General features: G+C 43.1%; 1 protein-coding gene across 1 annotated transcript in view; it reads right to left on the bottom strand.

Annotated features, from left to right (window-relative positions):
- The window catches only part of GAS2L2 (growth arrest specific 2 like 2), a 98,635-nt gene extending 86,301 nt beyond the window's left edge, over nucleotides 1–12,334 (bottom strand). Inside the window, exons 1-2 of the mRNA XM_073665452.1 lie at nucleotides 12,145–12,334; nucleotides 6,494–6,988 (exon numbers count right to left, since the gene is read on the bottom strand). Of these exons, the coding sequence (XP_073521553.1) occupies nucleotides 6,494–6,851 (358 nt within the window). The 5' untranslated portion in view covers nucleotides 6,852–6,988; nucleotides 12,145–12,334. The remainder of the gene's footprint in view (nucleotides 1–6,493; nucleotides 6,989–12,144) is intronic.
- Nucleotides 12,335–22,966: the final 10,632 nt, after the last annotated feature.

Raw genomic sequence — 22,966 nt, 5'->3', positions numbered from 1 at the left:
GGTCTCATGCACTGCAGTACAGGAGTACTTCCACTGTTTAGGCACATCAGGGGCTCTCCAAACGCGACATGACACCCGCAGACCATTCCATCAAAGTCTGCGTTCCAAACGTCACTCCTTCCTTCCCATGCCCTGCCGTGCTCCCAAACAATAGCTTTCCCCTACATATGGGGTATGTCTGTACTCCTGTTACCCGTGTGAAAATAAAAAAAATGGGGCTAAAAGTACATTTTTGTGGAAAAAAAATAGATTTCTTAATTTCACGGTTCTACGTTATAAACTTCTGCGAAGCACCTGGTGGTTCAAGGTGCTCACCAAACATCTAGATAGATTCTTTGAGGGATCTGGTTTCCAAAATTGGGTCACTTGTGGGGGGTTTCCACTGTTTAGGCACATCAGGGGCTCTCCAAATGCACCATGGCATCTGCTCTCGATTCCAGCCATTTTTGCATTTAAAAAGTCAAACGGAGCTCCTTCCCTTCTGAGCCCTGCCGTGCACCCAAACAGTAGTTTTACCCCACATATGGGGTATCAGCGTACTCAGGAGAAAATGCACAACAAATTTTGGGGTTCTCTTTCTCTCTTTACCCTTCTGAAAATAAAAAAATTTGGGTCTGAAGTAAACATTTTGTAAAAAAAGTTAAATGTTCATTTTTTTCTTCCACGTTGCTTCAGTTCCTGTGAAGCACGTGAAGGGTTAATAAACTTCTTGAATGTGGTTTTGAGCACCGTGAGGGGTGCAGTTGTTAGAAAGGTGTCACTTTTGGGTATTTTCTGTCATATAGAGACCCCCCAAAGTCACTTCAAATGTGATGTGGTCCGTAAAAAAATGGTTTTGTAAATTTTGTTGGAAAAATGAGAAATCGCTGCTGGTCAACTTTTAACCCTTATAACTTCCTAACAAAAAAAAATGTTGTTTCAAAAATTGTGTTGATGTAAAGTAGACATGTGGGAAATGGTATTTATTAACTATTTTGTGTGACATATCTCTCTGATTTAAGGGCATAAAAACTCAAAGTTTAAAAATTGCAAAATTTCCAAAATTTTCGCCAAAGTTCCATTTTTTCCACAAATAAATGCAAGTGATATCGAATAAATTTTACCACAATCATGAAGTACAATATGTCACGAAAAAACAATCTCAGAATCAGGGGGATCCGTTGAAGCGTTCCAGAGTTATTACCTCATAAAGTGACACTGGTCAGAATTGTAAAAATTGGCCTGGTCATTAAGGACATAATTGGCTCCGCCCTTAAGAGGTTAAGAGCTTTTTCAAAATATCTAGTCACTATGGAGAAACACTACACACAAAAGGCACTGCCGGGTTTTTTTGCTATTAATTATGAGATCATATCTTTATAGGACAGGTAATTGTTGCCGTTTCTGTGTAGCTCTTCTACTTTTCTTTCAATATTGTGAACTTAAAGGGAATCTGTCAGTAGGATCAACCCTCCTAAGCCGTCTACATGGGCATGTAGATCATAGAAAGTTTAATAAAATGAAATATATTTTTCTGGGGAAATGCACATTTTTCTTGATATGTTAACGGACTGTTAAGATCTATGGGCCGAACACAGATCTCCCTGAGAATCTTCCTACAGAGCTTTTATTTTGTGGGATATGTAATGACTGACAGTCTGCTCTCCTGATCTTCATGTCTCACACTGGTAATGCCCCCCTTTCTTTTAAAACGAGCTCTGGAGATCAGTGTCCAGCCCATAGATCTAAATACCTCATTTACATATTAAGAAAAACATGTATTTCTCTGGAATAAGACATCGGATTGCAGATATCAAGGTATCATTTTATTCAGCTTCCTATTACCTATATGCCCATATAGACCGCTTAGAAAGGTTGATCCTACTGACAGATTCCCTTTAAGGAGACTAAGCTCAATATTTGGACAAATGCAATATATAAGTAAAGTAATAGCAATTATTTAGTCAGTCTCTTCTAACTTTAAAGGCTACTTCGTTTTATAAAATAAGTGGAGTATCATAGTTTCATTTGCTTCAATAGGGATATGGCTAAAACCCTCACTGGTTGTTAACACAAAGCCGCAGAAGTTCCCAGGTAAACGCACTGTCCTTTCATTACTGATCAGCTCCACATAGCTCTTCAATGGAGACACAAGGGTCTGTATATGGATTCATATAATTTCTATGGACCTGTACACAAAGTCAATCAAAGCTGAATGTTCAGCTCCAGCTCAGTCCCTTCATTTTAGTGATTATGTGGATCCACCTGGTTCCATACTGATCAAAATTCTGGTCTCACTATGGTATATTAAAAGTTTTATAAAAAATAGTTGCACTTTAACAGTAGAGATTACAAATAATTGTAAAGGTAATGTGTCATCAAAAAATGACCTATTCTTTAAATCAAGTTTTTGTGTTCAGTATAATATAAAATATTAATCAATAGTATACATGAAAACAAGAAACTTTATAATATATCTTATAAGAAAAATCAGCTTTTTCTCCTCTTGGACCGATCACTGATTCTCAAAATTCTCAATTCACAGGTAAAATCTGTATTCAATGAAGACAGATTATTAAATTACTGAGAGAGGAGATGGCAGTTGGAGCCGATAAGATATTATGTAGAAGGGAGAGGGAAGGAGGAGGAAGTAAGAAATAGAGGCACAGCTCTTCCCTTCTCCTCTCTACATAGAATTGTCTCACTAGCAGCTGCCATCTCCTATCTCAGCAATGGGAAAATCAGTATTTACTGAAGACAGATTTTACCTGTGAATTGAGAATTTTGAGACTGAAAGATCAGTACTGGTGGAGAAAGAAGCAGATTTTTCTGATAAGATATATTACAAAGTTTCTTATTTTCATGTGTATTATTGATTTATGAAATAATAACTAAAACAACAGTTACTCTTTAAACATATACAGTGCATTGTGAAAGTATTTGGCCCCCTTGAACTTTTCTACCTTTTGCCACATTTCTGGCTTCAAATATAAAGATATAAAATTCTAATTTTTTTGGGAACAATCAACAACAAGTGGGACACAATCATGAAATTTATTGGATATTTTAAACTTTTTTAACAAATTCAAAACTGAAAAGTGGGGCGTGCAATATTATTCGCCCCCCTTGAGTTAATACTTTGTAGCGCCACCTTTTGCTGCGATTACAGCTGTAAGTTGCTTGGGGTATGTCTCTATCAGTTTTGCACATCGAGAGGCTGAAATTCTTGCCCATTCTTCCTTGCAAAACAGCTCGAGCTCATTGAGGTTGGAATTAGGGCATTTGTGAACAGCAGGTTTCAGCTCTTTCCACAGATTCTCGATTGGATTCAGGCCTGGACTTTGACTTGGCCATTCTAACACCTGGATATGTTTGTTTTTGAACCATTCCATTGTAGATTTTGCTTTATGTTTGGGATTATTGTCTTGCTGGAAGGTAAATCTCCGTCCCAGTCTCAGGTCTTTTGCAGACTCCAATAGGTTTTCTTCCAGAATGGTCCTGTATTTGGTTCCGTCCATCTTCCCATCAATTTTAACCATCTTCCCTGTCCCTGCTGAAGAAAAGCAGGCCCAAACCATGATGCTGCCACCACCATGTTTGACAGTGGGGATGGTGTTTTGAGGGTGATGAGCTGTGTTGCTTTTACGCCAAACATATCGTTTTTCATTGTGGCCAAAAAGTTCGATTTTGGTTTCATCTGACCAGAGCACCTTATTTCACATGTTTGGTGTGTCTCCCAGGTGGCTTGTGGCAAACTTCAAATGAGACTTTTTATGGATATCTTTGAGAAAAGGCTTTCTTCTTGCCACTCTTCCATAAAGGCCAGATTTGTGCAGTGTACGACTGATTGTTGTCCTATGGACAGACTCTCCCACCTCAGCTGTAGATCTCTGCAGTTCATCCAGAGTGATCATGGGCCTTTTGGCTGCATCTCTGATCAGTCTTCTCCTTGTTTGAGATGAAAGTTTAGAGGGACGGCCGGGTCTCTGTAGATTTGCAGTGGTCTGATACTCCTTCCATTTCAATATGATCGCTTGCACAGTGCTCCTTGAGATGTTTAAAACTTGGGAAATCTTTTTGTATCCAAATCCGGCTTTAAACTTCGCCATAACAGTATCTCGGACCTGCCTGGTGTGTTCCTTGGTCTTCATGATGCTCTCTGCACTTGAAACAGAACCCTGAGACTATCACAGAGCAGGTGCATTTATACGGAGACTTGATTACACACAGGTGGATTCTATTTATCATTACCAGTCATTTAGGACAACATTGGATCATTCAGAGATCCTCACTGAACTTCTGGAGTGAGTTTGCTGCACTGAAAGTAAAGGGGCCGAATAATATTGCACGCCCCACTTTTCAGTTTTGAATTTGTTAAAAAAGTTTAAAATATCCAATAAATTTAGTTCCACTTCACGATTGTGTCCCACTTGTTGTTGATTCTTCCCAAAAAAATTTGAATTTTATATCTTTATGTTTGAAGCCAGAAATGTGGCAAAAGGTAGAAAAGTTCAAGGGGGCCAAATAATTTCACAATGCACTGTATTTATGCCTATTACTACTGAATGTAATAATGTTAACTGACGTCTGTTTCTTTTTATTTTTCTTAAAAAAATAATAGTGATTATTGCTGCATGTTGTGCAATTTATTTGGTTTACTATATAGGAAAATGTTACACCTGGAGCCAACAAAGTCCCTCAGTTTTGTAATGTATAACCCTAAACCAGTCCATAAAAGTAAATAATTTAGTGCAATAAAGATGGGTGTTACCCTCTGCAAAAACTTCTTCTATTGTCCAGGAACTATATCCAGGAACCTATATCTAATGTATTGGTCACTCTCTTGTATCTGTTAAACAGAGAGTGAGGTTATATGCCTGCAGGAGGATTAATGACATCATTTTTGAGTTTGTGAATCTACGTGGCTTGTACTTGTAATATTTTATATGTTGCACCTATTTTTGTGCAAAAAATTATTGTATAACATTTATCGCAATAAGGTTGTCCTATTTGTCCATGACACAATGGATTGAATTGAAAACTACCAAGGATCTTTGAAGTTACCGTATTTGCTTTCCCATTGAAATGTTAAGAATGATAAGTGAAAATTGTTTCTCAGTGATGGAATTTGATGGGAAGACAGACAGAAAATACTATGGGGGGATTCATTAGGACTGGTGTGTTACCAATTCTTGATCAAAAGTCTGCTAAAGTAAGATGGACCAAATCAATCAGGTGGATCATGCGGCACATCCTTTATTTAAAATCTACATAAGCTATGAGCTGGAGTCAACTTCTGCCATCATTTATGACATTTTCTGGCCTTTCTGTTATGCCCGGTGAAGGGCATATTAGTGTAAAAACACAAAGTCACAACATTTTAAAAAGTGTGTCTTTTATAAGCTACAAAACTAATGTAAAGATTTCAATGAATGCCTTCTTATGCTCACCATAAGTTGTATTAGGTTAAGTTCCCACAATGAGTTTTTGGTGAGCTTTTGACGCAGTATATTTATGCTGAGCCAAAAACACAACGTCTTACAGTTCCAGCAAAGTGGATTAAATTTATAGAAATCTCATGCCCACTGTTCCTTCTTTTTAAGCAGCGTAAAATGACCTGTGGCGCATGTTTGAGATCTGCAACATGTCAATTTATGTGTAAATTTTCCCCACAGACTTGCATTAGACACAGAAAATCCACAGTTAGAAAACACGTGTGGTTTTAGTGCATTTCCGCTGCAGAAAGAAACGCACTAAAAATGCATGTAATCTACACATGACTGTATCAAAGTTTTATCAAAGCCAAATACCAGGAAGTACCAAAAAAGCAGCTTTATTTTAAACCTGACACACCAAAAAGAGACAAAAAACACAGCATCAAAAATGCAGCGAAAAAAAGCAAGTAACCTAATTTAACTAATAGGTGCAGATATGGTGTAGAAAATCTAAAACTCACTAAAAACTCATGGTGAAAACATAGTGTTAGTTTTACTTGGTAATAAATGACAGGCAAAAGATTAATGCCATAACTAAAAAAAACTGTATTTGATATCAGTACTGCTACCCTTTTGTACATTGATCTATATTGCATACTTAGAGAAGTTGTTTCAACGTGATAAATAGTTAAAATCACAAAGTGCTCGTAAAAATAAGCAACTTTACAATTTACTTGTTAGTAAAAATCCTTTCTGTTCTCAAGAAAAGAGAGATTTATAATTCTATTTTTACTGATCATTGCGGATTACAGTACCATCCGTATAGTCAATGACCTGTTTGCCCAACTATGGATAGGGTAAAATCTAATCTCACCTCTGAACTATAGTGAAGTTTTATCCCATTTGGCCTCCAGAAGTGACTACCTGATACTTTCATCATCAGTGAGCTCTTTTTATGTTGTGCTTATCCTTATTATGTTTTAGCTCACATAAATATAGTACAAAACCCATAATAATAATTATATTATACTTCATCTGTCTAAATAAAGAAGTCTTTATAATGCATTAGTGTTTCCTACCTTTAATTACCATCTCTTTCCTACACCATTGGATAAAGTTGGAAACATTATCCCTTGCCAAAAACGTCCCAGGCTGGGCTGATGCATTGAATGTTACTCCACATTTTGGTAGCCAAAGTTTATTGCATAAATCAGGATATTCTGAAGAAAATCCACCTGCTGTCTCAGTCACATTATTGGCATGATAACAAAGTAAAGTTCCAGTTTCCAGGACTTCAATAAAGTTCTCCACTGTTACATCCAGATTGTATAGATCCTTTAACCACTCAGCCAAGTCTTCCTTCATGGCATACAGGTACTGTTCACTGGATTTGTATGGTCGGATACTGCGCACACTGCCACCTTGATGATTTGACATTTTGGAGGTATTGATCTAAGACACTTCTGCAGTCAGAATGAACTCACATCCAAAGTAGGTCCAAAGATTACCTGAGCACCATCTTATCGGAAAGAGGATTGAGGGTCACAAGCTAAGGCAGAGACTTTTTGTCGTATCTGAAACACAAAAAAACAATTCTCGTGGGAAGTTGTACTTTGGATAATCTTCACCTGTGAAGTAAGTCAAATAAAATCGATATAGCAATTGCTAACTAATCAATTAGCAGAAACATATCTTAAGTACCTCATCTGCTGGTGTGAAGTCAGATAGCATTCTGAGCACTTCTGAGCAGGTCCATGTTTACCGGATCCAAGACAGTTATGATGGATCCATTATATTATATGTTTTATAATGGGTCTGTCAGGTTTTAATCTTTTTATAGGAAAAAATAACGCAGCAGGTCACTTTATTTTGGCCATCAGCAAGCAATGGAATTCTGATAGAATAGAGTCTAAAGTCCACCATACACATTAGACTAACCTGTCAATATCAATGGGTTTGTTCAGCAGTCTAATGTTTATAGGTGCCCTGAAAGGATGATTGTTGGGAGAATTAAGGATCCGGCAAATCTGAGTTTGGATCCTTTTGTTCTCCCAGAAATTAGATGCCACCAGAAATGTTGGATGGTGACTCTCTCATAGAGAACAGGCCGAGCTAGCGGTCTTGTGTATTTGAGAGCCGGCCAAATGATCAGCCAACCATCATTTGGTCAATAGCAATCTAATGTGTTTGGCGGGCTTTACGGTGATGTGAACAAAGCCAACTAGTTGTGAGTTTGACATTGCATGTTTTATATAGATAACCCAACAGTTGGTTACATTTCTAAATTGGCCACATACCTATTTTATCACACATTAAACACAGAGTGGGGAAAAAAACAGATAAAGCACCTACCTCTGTTAGTGTTGGTCTTGTGTATTAATGATACTCTTCTACAGTAACCCGATGTGTATAAATGTACTAATGATCAGTGGTATGTGCGTGGAGTACACACCCTTATGTTTTTGTGGCGCCCCTGCAGGTTCAGTCGCCACAGAGGTACTGCATCTCACACAGAGGTGTGGTATCCCACTCTCAGGTAAGGATGGAGTACTGTCCGGGACCCACACACTTGCATCCATTACACTCCACTTCAGAGGGAAGGGCGAAATTGCTCCAAAGGGAGATCACAGTCCCTGGTTCCTGGCTGGAGGGTGGAACCATGTAGTGGGTGTGGGTGGAGGAAGTAGTTTAGGGGAGCACTTCAGTAGGAGTATAAGAAAGCAAGGAGCCATCTAGAAGCAGGACTGTTGAGACCAGTCAGACAGAGGAGAAGGCGTCGGAGCAGGAGCTCTGTAGGACCACTGCTCAGAGGAGCGGGCCTAGATTGAGAGGCCCAGGAGGACTGGCTGGACGAGGAAGGGAGCAGAGGAAGGCTCCAGAAGTGAGGGGATCCCAGGGGCACGGTAAGTGCAGGAAGCCACCCGTGCACCCGAATCTGCAGGAACGTGGAGGGATCAGGCCGCAAAGGGGACTAACTAGTGGAGAACTACAAGGCTCAGCTAGAAACTGGAGGCTTCTGTACTTTCAGGTTGCAGCTGCTCACAACCGCAACTACATCGCTAAAAAGGTAGCCACATAGGATTCAGGGGACTGCAGGTTGCCCGCCAAAATCCGAGGTTACCGGCTTGGGACACGGGTTGCGAGGCGCAGGGCAGGAGGGTGAGAGCCAGAGCAGGAAGATGACCGAGGAAGGCACACAGAATGGGGTCCCGTTATGTACTCCTGAAACACCTGGGAGTTTGCTGAACCCCTGCCTTGGTAAACACAGGACGGCGTGGGAGGTTACCCTGGTCCTGGTAGCCTGGAGTGCAACAACTATGAGTAAACCTTGAAGACTGCATCCCACTGTGTCCTAGAATTATTGTCTGCGCCATCCCCTGCACTACACTGCACAGCAACATCGACCTCATTAATCATTACTACACTGCCCTGGAGCTTAGTTCTACCTGCGGAGAGCTGAACCAACTCTGCTGCGTCACCATCAGCTCCAGGGGATCTGCACCACAGCGGCTGCTCCATATAGCCGCATACCACAGGTGGCGTCACGAACATTAAACTATAAAAACTATAATCCCCTTTTATTGACCGCCCTGGGTCACGGACCGGGTCACGGACCGGGTCACTGCCACTGTGACATCACCTGCACCGACCGGCCCAGCACCGAGTACCCCACAGCCCAGGGGGCGCGTCATTTTCACATTCAATGTCCTATAAAAGGAGAAACTGTAGGGAACAATCTACTACATTTACAACTAAAAGATCCAAGCACATCGTTTGTATGTAGTATCTTTTCAGGTGGAAATGTTCACTTTTTTTTCTCATTAAAGTACACTCTGCACCCCATCTTGACTGAAAAAAAAACAGAAATGTAGAAATTTTTGCAAATTTATTGAAAATGAAAAACTGAAATATCACATGGTCATAAGTATTCAGACCCTTGGTTCAGTATTGAGTAGAAGCACCCTTTTGAGCTAGTACAGCCATGAGTCTTCTTGGGAATGATGCAACAAGTTTTTCACACCTGGATTTGGGGATCCTCTGCCATTCTTCCTTGCAGATCCTCTCCAGTTCCATCAGGCTGGATGGTGAACGTTGGTGGACAGCCATTTTCAGGTCTCCCCAGAGATGCTCAATTGGGTTTAGGTCAGGTCTCTGGCTGGGCCAGTCAAAAATGGTCACAGAGTTGTTCTGAAGTCACTCCTTTGTTATTTTAGCTGTGTGCTTAGGGTCATTGTGTTGTTGGAAGGTGAACCTTCGGCCAAGTGTGAGGTCCAGAGCACTGTGGAAGAGGTTTTCATCCAGGATATCTCTGTACTTGGCCGCATTCATGTTTCCTTCAATTGCAATCAGTGATCCTGTCCCTGCAGCTGAAAAACACCCCCATAGCATGATGCTGCCACCACCATGTTTCACTGTTGGGATTGTATTGGGCAGGTGATGAGCAGTGCCTGGTTTTCTCCACACATACCGCTTAGAATTATCACCAAAAAGTTCTATCTTCATCTCATCAGACCAGAGAATCTTATTTCTCATAGTCTGGGAGTCCTTCATGTGTTTTTGAGCAAACCCTGTGCAGGCGTTCATATGTCTTGCACTGAGGAGAGGCTTCTGTTGGGCCACTCTGCTATAAGGGCCCGACTGGTAGAGGACTGCAATGATAGTTGACTTTGTGGAACTTTCTCCCATCTCCCTACTGCATCTCTGGAGCTCAGCCACAGTGATCTTGGGGTTCTTTTTTACCTCACTCACCAAGGCTCTTCTCCCAGGATTACTCAGTTTGGCTGGAAGGCCTGGTCTAGGAAGACTTCTGGTGGTCCCAAACTTCTTCCATTTAAGGATTATGGAGGCCACAGTGCTCTTAGGAACCCTGAGTAATGTAGAAATTCTTTTAGAACCTTGGCCAGATCTGTGCCTTGCCACAATTCTGTCTCTGAGCTCCTTGGGCAGTTCCTTTGAGCTCATGATTCCATTTGCTCTGACATGCACTGTGAGCTGTGAGGTCTTATATAAATAGGTGTGTGCCTTTCCAAATCAAGTCCTATCAGTTTAATTAAACACAGCTGGACTCCAGTGAAGGAGTAGAACCATCTCAAGGAGGATCACAAGGAAATGGACAGCATGTGACTTAAATATGAGTGTCTGAGCAAAGAGTCTGAATAATTATGACCGTGATATTTCAGTTTTTCTTTTTTAATAAATTTCTGTTTTTTTTCAGTCAAGATGGGGTGCAGAGTGTACTTTAATGAGAAAAAAATTAACTTTTTAGAATTTACCAAATGGCTGCAACGAAACAGAGTGAAAAATGTAAAAAGGTCTGAATATTTTCCGTACCCACTGTATATACCTAGTCTTAAATGATATTTTAAGAATATTTCTGAAATGTTTATTAACTGATGATTGATTAGGACACTAAAATAGCTGTTGCAGTATGCACAATATGATATGTTAATTAAAAAAAATATGCATTATATAATAAAAAAATAATAATAATTAACAATATAATTTTATTTTATTTATTTATAGTTCACAATGGCTCGGCAGTCAGTTCTGTCACCTTGCAGCACTGGGATGTTAGGTTTGGCTTTGCCCAGGGTATCAATTAGATGGATTTTATATCAGTTTTTCTGAGTTCTTGGATTCAGCCAACACTTTTAATTAATACTGGTAGGTTAATTGACTTTCTATGAAACCCCTTATGAGTGTGCCATACAAGTCTATGGGGTCTTAGGGTATGTTCTCAAGTGGTATATGCTGAAAATTTGATGCATAGGCTGCAAAGTAAATTGCGTTTTAACTTGACCGGCTCGGCAAGTTTGGAATCCACAGCATGTCAAATAATACTGCGAATTTCACTCCTTACAATGCAAAAGGCGAAATGTGCAGCAAATCCGCCACATCTCAGGAGTGATATTTGCTGAGGTTTTTGCATGGCAGAACATAACTTTTTTGTGGACTAGTAAAAGGAGATGGACGTTTCTGGTTGATGGAGCTGCAGCTAGAAAACTAGCCATTCCACGCTGTGGTAGTATTTAATTGTAGATTTATTACGCTTTTCAAGTTCATACTGAACTCTTTTTCAGAAATAGACTATATAACCTTTCAGTGGCTCCATGAGTTTCTGATTTCATACAGGTTATACAGATGGTCTATTCCATCGGTATTTTCCTCAAGAAGCATAGAAGTACAGGTTCCACAATAAAACCACACGGGAAAGGGATTTGCAAGAGAAAATTGTCATATATTTATATAATTTTAAATATGTTATTAAAAGTTTTGCAACAAAACTAACACGGATAACACACATATTGTGTATTTATGCCACTATTTTAATGCAGCTTTACTTCTATTGCAACATGTTCTAACAACGTGAAAATAGGATTTGTGCACTTAAGGGTTTACCTGTATAGATACAGCTTATATAGATGAAAATTAGATACACAAACTAATGTTATAACATGGTTTCATTTGTGATACATTTTAATGTGTATTTAGCATGTATTTGAAAAGCTTTCCATCATCTATATAACAGAAAGTAAAAATATAATTGGAACTTCAACTAGAAGTAAGTTTTAAGGCAAAGTGGGAAACTTTTTAAATGCACAAACTTTAATTTATGAAATATCTATATGTTATTACTTAATATTATTTTTAAAACAATTATGTTACTTCTAAGAACCCGCAACTTAGATTAAAGCAGCTTACTTCCAATTCGTTCCTATGGAATACAAACCTGAGGTCTCTTCGGACAGACCACCTGCCAGTATCCTGTCTATGGAGGTCCCATGTCATCTTTTGCTGAGCACGAGGACATTCTGTAGTGAGGTGTACGGACAGCGCACAGTGTCCCCCCAACTGACTAGGGGGAAAGGGCTATTCTGGAGGAGCTGCTGAGTGTTTTGTTTCCTTACCAATAGCTTACACATTTCTCCTTGGTGACAAAAAGCTTGCTACAAACACTCCCTTTTAACCCTCTTACAACCACATGCCTTGCAGTCCTGGCTGCGAACAAAGTATTTGTCCTAAACAAAAAGGAAGATTGTAAAGTGTAAGCAGCATTTACAGTCACTGTCCTTAGGAGAAAGGTGGTTAAATGGATGGTCACCTGCTTAAGATGTATTGGTGGCAGGTTGGTGCTTTATTTCTTTGCAATCTGAAGTGTAGTTTGTCAAGCAATTAAAATACAATTGACATGAGTTCTGATCTGTTTACCCCTTCCAGTACATTTTTATTATCTTATATTTTTATTGTAGAGACAGATAACAATTGAGGACATCTGTTGCCATCTCTCTTCCCATTTATAAAAAAGAAAAAAAGAAATTAGACAACAGAACATTTCCAAAACAAAGAAACATACTGGGTTTTTTTCTTTGCGTGTAAAAAAGTTTCTTAATTTCTTAATTTTCTAATTTAAAGGTTTTTACTCCATAGATGAGAAACACATATAAGACAAGAAACACATAACACTTCAGGGAGACTGTACAACATGGCCTTATCTACTACGTGACATTTGTAAAATAGGTGTTTTCCCTTGGACTCCATATGTGGACAGCCTTGCAAGTTATTTCTATTAGCTAGTCTACAGTGAAGTAAGGATCACTATGCACAAAACTGGCTCTGGGGAGAGTGACTAAAAGGGAATTTGTCAGGAGGTTTTTGCTACATCATCTAAGAGCAGCATGATGTAGGCAAAGAGACCCTAAATCCAACGATGTATCACTTAGATTACTGAATGCAGCAGTTCTGTCGCAATCAGAATTTTAGATTTAGCAATGCAAAATTAGATTTAGCAATGCAGCAGAGCTGAGGAAGCTAACCCCGCCCACACCAGGCTCTGTGTGTACATTGTTTGTATACAGTGAGCTGCTTATCACAGAAGGGGGCAGAGTTGGACTAGTGTGCACACACTGCTGTAGCTGCTGTAGTCCAGGCAATGATAATCACCACGTTCTAAAACCTTCAGTGTAAGTAAACAACAGCACACAGCCGGACATATGACACATCCTTGAAATCTGTGCTTTATCCCTTACTCCATGCTGTCCTCAAATTACATGGGAAAAATATGCTGACAGATTCCCTTTAATATAGATGACCCAATTCTATGGGTTTGTGAAAAACACATACAGCACATAGATGGCATCAGTGCGCTGTCAGTGTTTAACATTGCAAAGGATGGGAGAAGCTTTGTAATTTATTTATTTCTTTATTCATCCATGAAAAACACTGATGACACACTGATGATAAAAACGGACACACAGATGACACACTGATGACCCCGGTACCATTTTTTCAAGTACAAGCTTAAATATGGATGTGTGAATGAAGCCTCAAGTCATGCAGCCACCGCACTGAAAGCCCAGCTACCTGGACAAATTAACTATATTCCTCCCGGCAGCCTCCGGCTTTCAGTCACAGGGGCATCAGTGCTCACTCAGCTGTCAGTTAGTGTCAGGGAGTGGTTATAGCCGCTGTTCACTGTCTACTAAACGGTGACTGAAGCGGCGCCACTATGACTGGAAGCTGGAGGCTGCTGGGAGGAATAAAGTTAATTTGCTGCAGAAAGCTTGGCTTTCAGTAAAGACTATGTAAAAGTTATCCAACAATTTCAGAGCTGCAATATGACTGTAAAGAATAAAAACAGACAAATCACAGAGTGATCGCATGTGAGTTGCAAACAGTGGTAGATTTTTTGTGAAGGTCATGTGCCGGGTCGCAGAATGATCACATTGACGATCACTAGATGTGATTTTCATGTGGCACAACCAGTTCAGCCTTAGCCTTAATGTAGAAGATGGAAAGTAAACTAATTGAGAGAGACACTACGACTAGTGTTGAGCCACCCCCGTAGTGTTCGAGTTCGGTTCGGTTCGTCGAACACCTTCGAACACCGTTAAAACCAATGGCAGGCAAACAAAAACACATAGAAACACATAGAAAACACATTCAAAGGTGTCCAAAAGCTGACAAACTGCTCAGAAGACACAACTAACACATGGAAAAGTGACAAGTACATATAGTCATGCGAAAAGAAAAGAGGTGGAGGAGTAAAAGGAGGGGGAGACACAGATATAGGCATGTCATGCCCTTCTAAAATCCAAAAAGTGAGAAGCCGACACGTTCAGTCCGCTCCTGCCCGTGCCACCTCCGTGTCGCCGGGTTTGTGCCAGAGCCGCGGTGAACCCTGACGGCCAGCCCCCCTCTCCCCATACTGGTGCCTGTCCACTGGTGGGTTGAGCGAGCCCCCCTGTGGTGGAGGCAGCTCTAAGCTTTTTAATTTAAATTGTCTCTCTAATTTGAATGAATACACTTTAAATCCATTTACAAGGATCTATTGGAGGGCAAGTCTCATGCCAGCAGCCGCGTAATTCCAGCTCCAGTAGCGTCCACTAAAGCTGCTGCAGTTAAAAAGCTTTTATAAGGATCGAGCTCGGCTGTCCACCGCAAGGCATCCTACTGCCAGTCCCAGCCCCTATGCCTTGGGGTGCCTCCTGATGCTCTTCACTGAGTATCGCGTGGTCCCGAAGCATTTCCTTTGAAAAAATTAAGTGTCCAAACTACAGGTGGTGTAGCTTGCTTAACAGCTGGGATAATCCGCTGACTAGCAGACACTGCTACTAGGCACAAAGTATTTCCTGGGCTAGATGCAGTTAAAAATTTGTAATTAGATACTCTCGTTGGATGCTGAGAAAGCATTCCATAGAGTCTCCTGGCACGCCATATATGATTCTCTTAAAAAGCTTGGGGTTGGGGTCTAGGGGACCCTTTTATAGCCAAAATCACGGCCCTGTATCACAATACGTCACCTAGGCTGAAGATAAATGGAACTGTAGCACCCTGAGGGCTCGGTTGCTACAGAGGTATTGCACCTCACCCAGAGGTGTGATATCTCACTCTCAGGTAAGGATGGAGTGTGGATCAGGACCCCGACACCTGCATGCATTACACCACATTGCCGTGGGGCAGGGCGACCAATATGCCCCTGAGATGGGCATGACAGTCACTGACCTTGGCTGGAGTGGGGGGAGGGAACACTGAGGAAGGGGAACCCTGTAGTGCAGGAGCAGGGAGGAAGCAGTTCCTGGGTGCATTGATAAGGGAGTATAAAAGGTGGGCACCATCTTAGTTCAGTGCAGAGAAGTCTGAGCAGAAGTGACAGGGAGCAGGGGCTCTGCATGAGCTCTGCTCCGGAGGCGGGCCTAGTAACACAGGCCCAGGCCTGGAAGAGGGAGAAGGAAGGAAGAGGAGCGGAGAAGGCTCCAGGAACGAGGAACGAAGGGATCCCAGGGTTGTGGACGGGCGAGTCGCCACTGCACGCCCGAATCCACCTGCGTAGAGGGGTCAGGCCAAAGGGGGAGACCGGTCCCTGAAACTAGTGGAGGCGGGAAACGACCCTCAGCTAGAAACCGGAGGCTGTGACATTTTATGTGGCGCAGCCCCTCGCTACACCCGCTAGGAAGGCACCACATAGGGTCAGGGAAACTGGTGCCAAGTTTACCAAGAGGAGGCCCGAGGCAGCCGGACAGAAGCATTGGTAAGAAAGGCCAGACAAAGGACACACAAAGGGGGTCCTGTGAAGCGCTCCAAAGTTATCTGGGAGTTGTCTGAGCCCCTCACCTGGTGAGCACAGTACGACGTGGGCAGCCGTTACCTGCAGACGTGGTCTGGATAATAAGAACTGTGAGTAAAGACCCTGGACTGCATCACTGACTCCGTGTCGTTACTGCTGCTGCCCTGCACCATCACCCCCATCCTCCGCATACACTGCCCTGAGGCTATACTCCTCCCGTGGGGAGTTATGCTACGCTCTGCTGCACCCACAACACCAGCCTCAGCGGTCTGCCCTGCAGCGGCGGTTCACTCTGACCGCAATCCACGGGTGGCGTAGTCGGACATTTAAACATCAAAACCACATAAATAGTTCCGCCACTGGTTTGACCACCCTGAGTCACGGAACCCGGTCGCCGCCACGAAGACTACAACCACCAGCATCCACCAAAAAGGGTCCGGCTCCTCGTGTCCCAAGGCCCAGGGGGTGTGTCAGAACATTTTCATCACCTTTCACAATCACCAATGGGACAAGGCAGGGATGTCCTCTGTCCCCTCTCTTATACATCCTAGTGACGGAGCACCTGCTCTCATCAATTCGCCATAACCCCAATATTAGGTGGATTGAGGTGGGAGGCACCGAGTACAAGTGCTCTCTATTTGCTGATGATGTCCTAGTATATATCACTCAATCACATATATCCATCCATGCTGTTATGGCTGAAATAGATCACTTTGTTACATGGTCAAATTTTAAAATCAATGCAGCGAAGTCTGAGGCCCTCGATGTCTCCCTCCCCAAATCCATATAGGATTCCATCCAGTCCAACTTTCCCTTTGCCTGGCCCTCACAGGGTATCAAATACTTAGGAATTCCTATTCATAGAGACCTCTCCCATCTATGTTATCTTAATTTTGGGCCCTTTATTGAACAACTCCATACAGACCACGGTTGGCAAGTTAGAACTGTAAGATTCACTACGTGAACCACTGGTGTTTTGTGGAAAAGCACATGTACACTGTGTTCCAAATTATTATGCAAAAAGTGTTTAGGAGTGATAAGGGAAGAATTTGTTTGTTTGTCAGTTAAACTCATTGATGGTGATGTGTGTCAGGGCTCTTTATATCACTGTAAGCAATTGCAGACACCTGTGCTAATTAGTTTGGCAGGTGTGTCCAATGAAAGGCAAGACTACTTAAGAAGGCTGTCTCACATTATTAAACAGCCTACATTTTCTGCCAAAATGGGAAAGAAAAAGGATGTGTCGGCTGCTGAGAAGCAACAAATTGTGGAGTGTTTAGGTCAAGGCATGACTACAATCAACATTGTGCGATGATCAGGATGAAGTGTCTTGGCAATCAAGAAGTATATAGCTGATTCACAGTACACACGTGTGCGTGCTGATAAGGGCAAATTGAGGACTCTTTCCTACAGGCAATTACGTCAGGTTAAAAGAGCAGCGGCAAAAAAGCCTTGTCATAGCAGCAGACAAGTTTTTGAAGCTGCTGGTGCCTCCAACGTCCCCCGAACAACAAGATGCAGGGTCCTTCAGAGGTTTGCAGCTGTGCATACGCCATCCTGTCGACCTCCTCTATCCACTTCACACAAGCAGAAACGGCTCCAGTGGGCCAAACATTACATGAAGACTGATTTCAAAACTGTTTTGTTCACGGATGAGTGCCGTGCAGCGCTCGATGGTCCAGATGGATGGAGTGGAGGATGGCTGGTTGATGGACACCCCACGCAAACACGGCTACAGCGCCAACAAGGAGGAGGTGGAGTAATGTTTTGGGCTGGAATCATGGGGAGAGAGATTGTCGGCCCCTTTAGGATCCCTGAAGGCGCTAAAGATGAACTCCATAATGTATGTGGATTTTCTCAAACAGCACTTCCTGCCATGGTTCAAGAAGAAGAACCGTGTATTTCACAGCAAGATCATTTTTTTGCATGATAATGCACCATCTCATGCTGCACATAAAACATCTGCATCTCTGGCTGATATGGGCATAAAAGGGGACAAACTTATGGTGTGACCCCCATGCTCCCCTGACCTCTACCCCATTCAGAACCTCTGGAGCATCATCAAAAGGAGTGTCTATGATGGCGGGAGGCAGTTCACATCTAAGCAACAGCTCTGGGAGGGTATTCTGTCCTCATGCAAAACAATTGAAGCAGAAACCATCCAAAACCTGACAAATTCAATGGACGAGAGAGTTCAGAAGCTCCTTTCGAACAAGGGGTCCTATGTGAAAATGTAACATCACCTAGAATAAAGTTTTGAGTTGAAAACTGTTTGATTTCAGTTTCTAATAACCTGCTAATGCTTATAATTTCAAAAATGACCATTTTTTTGGTCTTTATTAAAATGAAAAGGTTGATCGAAAAGTTTGGGGGATCTAAGAGTGTGGCAACCCAGTAGTCATGATTATTTCGAATTCTGACAATATGAGGGTCATGTTGCAGGTAGTGCAGCAAGAAGGCACTTATGTGTCTTGCGCATCTCGGAGCCCCAAAATTATTTTCCGGGCTAGATGCAGCTAAAAATTATTATTAATTTTAAATCTGGTGGAGCTTAGTATAGATGGCCTAATAGGATCAGTGCTGCACACTGCTACAAAGCCCAAATTATTTTCCAGTCAAGATACAGATAAACATGATTAGTAATTTTAAATCTGGTGGAGCTTATTATAGATGGCCTAATAGAATCAGTGCTGCACACTGCTACAAAGCCCAAATTATTTTCCAGCCAAGATACAGATAAACATGATTAGTAATTTGAAAGCTTAAAACGGTTGGTAGGGTGATTTTAACCAATCATCAAGCTTTTACTCTCCCCAGGATGACACAGGGGTAGAAAAGTCGTTTCGGATCCATGATTTGTTCATCTTTATGAACGTGAGACTGTCTACATTATCAGTGGAGAGCCGCGTGCGCTTATCTGTCAGCACACCACCAGCAGCGCTGAACACACGTTCAGACAGAACGCTGGCTGCGGTGCATGACAAGATCTCCAAGGCGTAAGTGGCTAGCTCCGGCCATTTATCCAGATTGGAAGCCCAAAAAGAGCAAGGGTCCAGTGACACAGTCATGGCTTCAATGTTTACTTGGAGATACTCCTGTACCATCGTCTCTAGGCGTTGACTATGTGTCAGACTTCTTGTCTCCTGTGGCCTTGCAAAGGATGGGCTAAAAAAGTGGTGAAATGATTCCGCAAAATTGATGTTACCAGCAGATACTGTGGTTCTGTTACGGTTTGAGTGCTGAACACTTGACGGTCCCACGGTTGGCAAGTTGGAACTGTGAGATTCACTACGTGCACCACTGGTGTTTTGTGGAAAAGCACATGTAAGATTCTGCAACAGTCTCTGCTGATACTCCTGCATGCGTGCATCCCTTTCTATGGCACGAATAATTTCTGCAAATTTACTTTTGTACCGGGGATCTAACAGTGTGGCAACCCAGTAGTCAGGATTATTTCTAATTCTCACAATTCGAGGGTCATGTTGCAGGTAGTGCAGCAAGAAGGCACTCATGTGTGTTGCGCATCCAGGAGCACCAAGTCCCTGTTGTGTTGGTGGCGAGGTAACAATCATGCTTCCTTCCTCTGTCCTCTCCCCCGAACCTCGCACAACAGAAATGTGATCAAGGTCTCCCTCATCTGATGAGTCTTCCATCAGTTCGTCCTCCACTTCTTCCTGGGCTCCTGCACCTTCCTCACTAGTTTGGCTGCTACCATGCGCCCTGGTAAAACCATCTCCCCCACCCTCACATGCCTGCCGCCTTGGTGCTGCCGACCGTCTGGACCTTGCAGATGTTAGCCCTTCCGCATACAACTCCTCCTCCTCTACTTCCTCCACCTCCTCTTGTGCCACCACCTGACTCCGAATTCTGTTTAACATGTGCTCCAGCATGTAAATCACCGGAATAGTCATGCTGATAATGGCATCGTCAGCACTAAACATCTTCGTCGCCATTTCAAAACTGTGCAGAAGGGTGCATAGGTCCCTGATCTGAGACCACTCCTCCAGCGTGATTTGCCCCACCTCTGGATCTCATTGGCCCAGGCTATACGTCAGAACGTATTGCACCAGGGCTTGTCGGTGCTGCCACAGTCGCTGCAACATGTGCAGAGTTGAATTCCACCGGGTAGGCACATCGCATTTTAGCCGGTGAAGTGGCAGGCCCAACGACTTCTGTAGAGATGTAAGTCGCTGAGCTGCGGGATGCGAACGGCGGAAGTGAGCACACAGTGACCGTGCCCTCTGCAAAAGGCCATCTAGTCTGGGATAGTGGGCTAAAAATTGCTGGACAACCAGGTTCAACACGTGAGCCATACAAGGCACGTGTGTGACATTGCCCCGGCGAAGGGCCGCACCCAGGTTTGCAGCATTGTCGCACACGGCCTTCCCTGGTTTCAGGTCCAGTGGAGACAACCATTCATGAAATTGGTTCTCCAGAGCTGACCACAACTCCTCAGCTGTGTGACTCACATTTCCCAGACATTTCAATGTAAAAACCGCCTGATGACGTTGAGCCCTACTGCCAGCATAGTAAGGAGGCATGCAGGATCCCTTCTGCGCAGTTAGAAAGCTTGTGGCATGACCAGACAGGCTTTGGGTGCAGGTGGAAGACCGAGAGGAGGTTGAGGAGGAGGAAGCAGTGGAGGAACTTTGACATAAAGAGGATTGACGCACAACTCGTGGGGACGGCAAGACTTGGACAGCAGCCCCTTGTCCTGCTGTCACCATAGTTACCCAGTGCCCAGTCAGCGACATGTAACGCCCCTGTCCATGCCTACTCGTCCAAGTGTCTGTGGTGAAATGCACCCTGTCACACACAGAGTTTCTCAAAGAAGCGGTGATGTTGTGTGCGACATGCTGGTGGAGCGCAGGCACACCTTTCTTTGAGAAGTAGTGCCGACTGGGCATCTGGTACTGGGGCACTGCGACGGACATAAGGTCTCGAAAATCCTCTGTGTCCACCAGGCGGAAAGGCAGCATTTCTGTAGCCAAGAGCTTGCAGATGGTGAAATTCAACCTCTTAGCTTTCTCATGGCTAGGAGGAAATGGTCTTTTACTTGTCCACATCTGAGGGACCGAGGGCTGGCTATTGTGCTTAGACGGGGTTGATAAGGGTGTCCCCGGCAAACTGCCGGTCTGTGAGGAAGATGCAGGCGGACATGTTAGGTTGCCTTGATCCAAAGGTGGTGCTATCGATGTCGGACAGCGCTCAACACCAGCTGGTGTTACCACCTCCAAAGAAAATGATGACCTGCCAATCACGCTGGCTGTTGCGGGTAAAGAGGTGGCAGGTCTGCGCCCCAAAACAGGTGTGACTGCTGTCCCCCCAGTCACAGAGGATGAAGAGGCCGCGGATGCACAAGATATGGCAGACGGTGGTTGGCCCGGCCGGCTAGGCTGCATTGTAGCACACTGAGCTTCCCACTGCAACTTATGCTTCATGTCCATGTACCGGTTCATGCATGAAGTACTCAAACTATGTATTTTTTGGCCTCTACTTAGCTTTTGCTGACAAATGTTACAGATAACACGAGTTGGGTCATCTTTATCGATCTGAAAAAATGCCCAGGCTATGCAAGGCTTAGCACCCATGCGACCTGAAGAGCCACCACGACTTGTGGTGAGAGGCAGAGTTGTGTTTGAGGATGCAGTTGTTGACGTGCTTCCAGTACTACGTCTCTGTCCAGGAAGGCGCAACCTGACCTCGTCGTCACTAGCATCTTCCTCCACCTCCTCTGCTGACCTCATCTCTTGGCTGACTGTGGGTTGACAGTAAGTGGGATCTCCAACCTCATCATCATCACCCTGTGCGTTATCACACCCGTCGTCCTCAGAGCCAACCTGTTCCTGCCCTGACAAAAAACTAAAGTTGTCGCTCCAATCAGGTATTTGAGTCTCATCATCGTCTTCCTCATTGTCTCCACCAACAGGAGTTACAGTTTGGGAATGAGGGTCTACATTATGGTCAGAACCTTCTGCATCTGGTCCTGGATCCGACTCATAAAGATTCTGGGCATCAGTGCAGATCATTTCCTCGTCTGGATTCACAGAAGCGCTGGAGTCGACCTCTGATTCCCAGGCTATAGTATGAGTAAACAGCTCTGCAGACTCAACCATCTGTTCTACCTCATACTCAGACGGGCAGCTGGAGATTTGGGAGCTGTGAGGAAGCAAGTGCGATTGGGGTGACACCTTTGAGGACTGGAGTATTTGTGATGTTGAAGTTGATGTGGAGGAGAGCCCACTTAAAGGAGCACTTGATATCCGTTGAAGCACCTGCTGTTTTTGTGCCTCATCTGGAATTTGTAGCGATTGGCGTGGCCGTAAGAAAGGGATCTTATCACATTGTCCGCTAAAAGAAGTAGACATTTTAGTTTGGCTGGAAGATGGTCTTTCTTCTGCAGATGTTACTGTTGCTTTAACACCTACCCCACGGACACAACCTTTTTTCCCCTTCCCAACACGCCTATTCCCCTTTCCACCAGCAGCAGGCCTTTTTCCACTCATTTTGGTGGTTAACTAATTCACAACTCTGGAGTTGTTTGCACAAAAAAACAATGGATGGGAACCGAGCAGAGCTGAGTGGCCAAACTGTGGTATTAGGCCAAAACTATTGGCTGGGTTAGATGCAGAAAAAATTATATTCAATTTGCAACCTGATGGAGGTCAGTATAGATGGACTAATAGAACAAGTCCCACACACAGCTAGAAGCCCAAATATTTTTTCAGAGGTAGATGCAGAAAAAAATTGTATTCAGTTTGCAACCTGATGGAGGTCAGTATAGATGGACTAATAGAACAAGTCCTACACACAGCTAGAAGCCCAAATATTTTTTCAGAGGTAGATGCAGAAAAAAATATATTCAGTTTGCAACCTGATGGAGGTCAGTATAGATGGACTAATAGAGAAAGTCCCACACACTGCTAGAAGGCCAAATATTTTTTCAGAGCTAGATGCAGATATAAATTATTTTTAATTTGCAACCTGA

The sequence above is a fragment of the Phyllobates terribilis genome, unplaced genomic scaffold (genome assembly GCF_046119375.1).
Source record: "Phyllobates terribilis strain yellow unplaced genomic scaffold, ASM4611937v1 Scaffold_2__4_contigs__length_985480577, whole genome shotgun sequence".
Taxonomy (NCBI): domain Eukaryota; kingdom Metazoa; phylum Chordata; class Amphibia; order Anura; family Dendrobatidae; genus Phyllobates; species Phyllobates terribilis.
The sequence above is the reverse complement of the archived record's forward strand: the minus strand, read 5'-3'. Positions and strand labels throughout refer to the sequence as shown.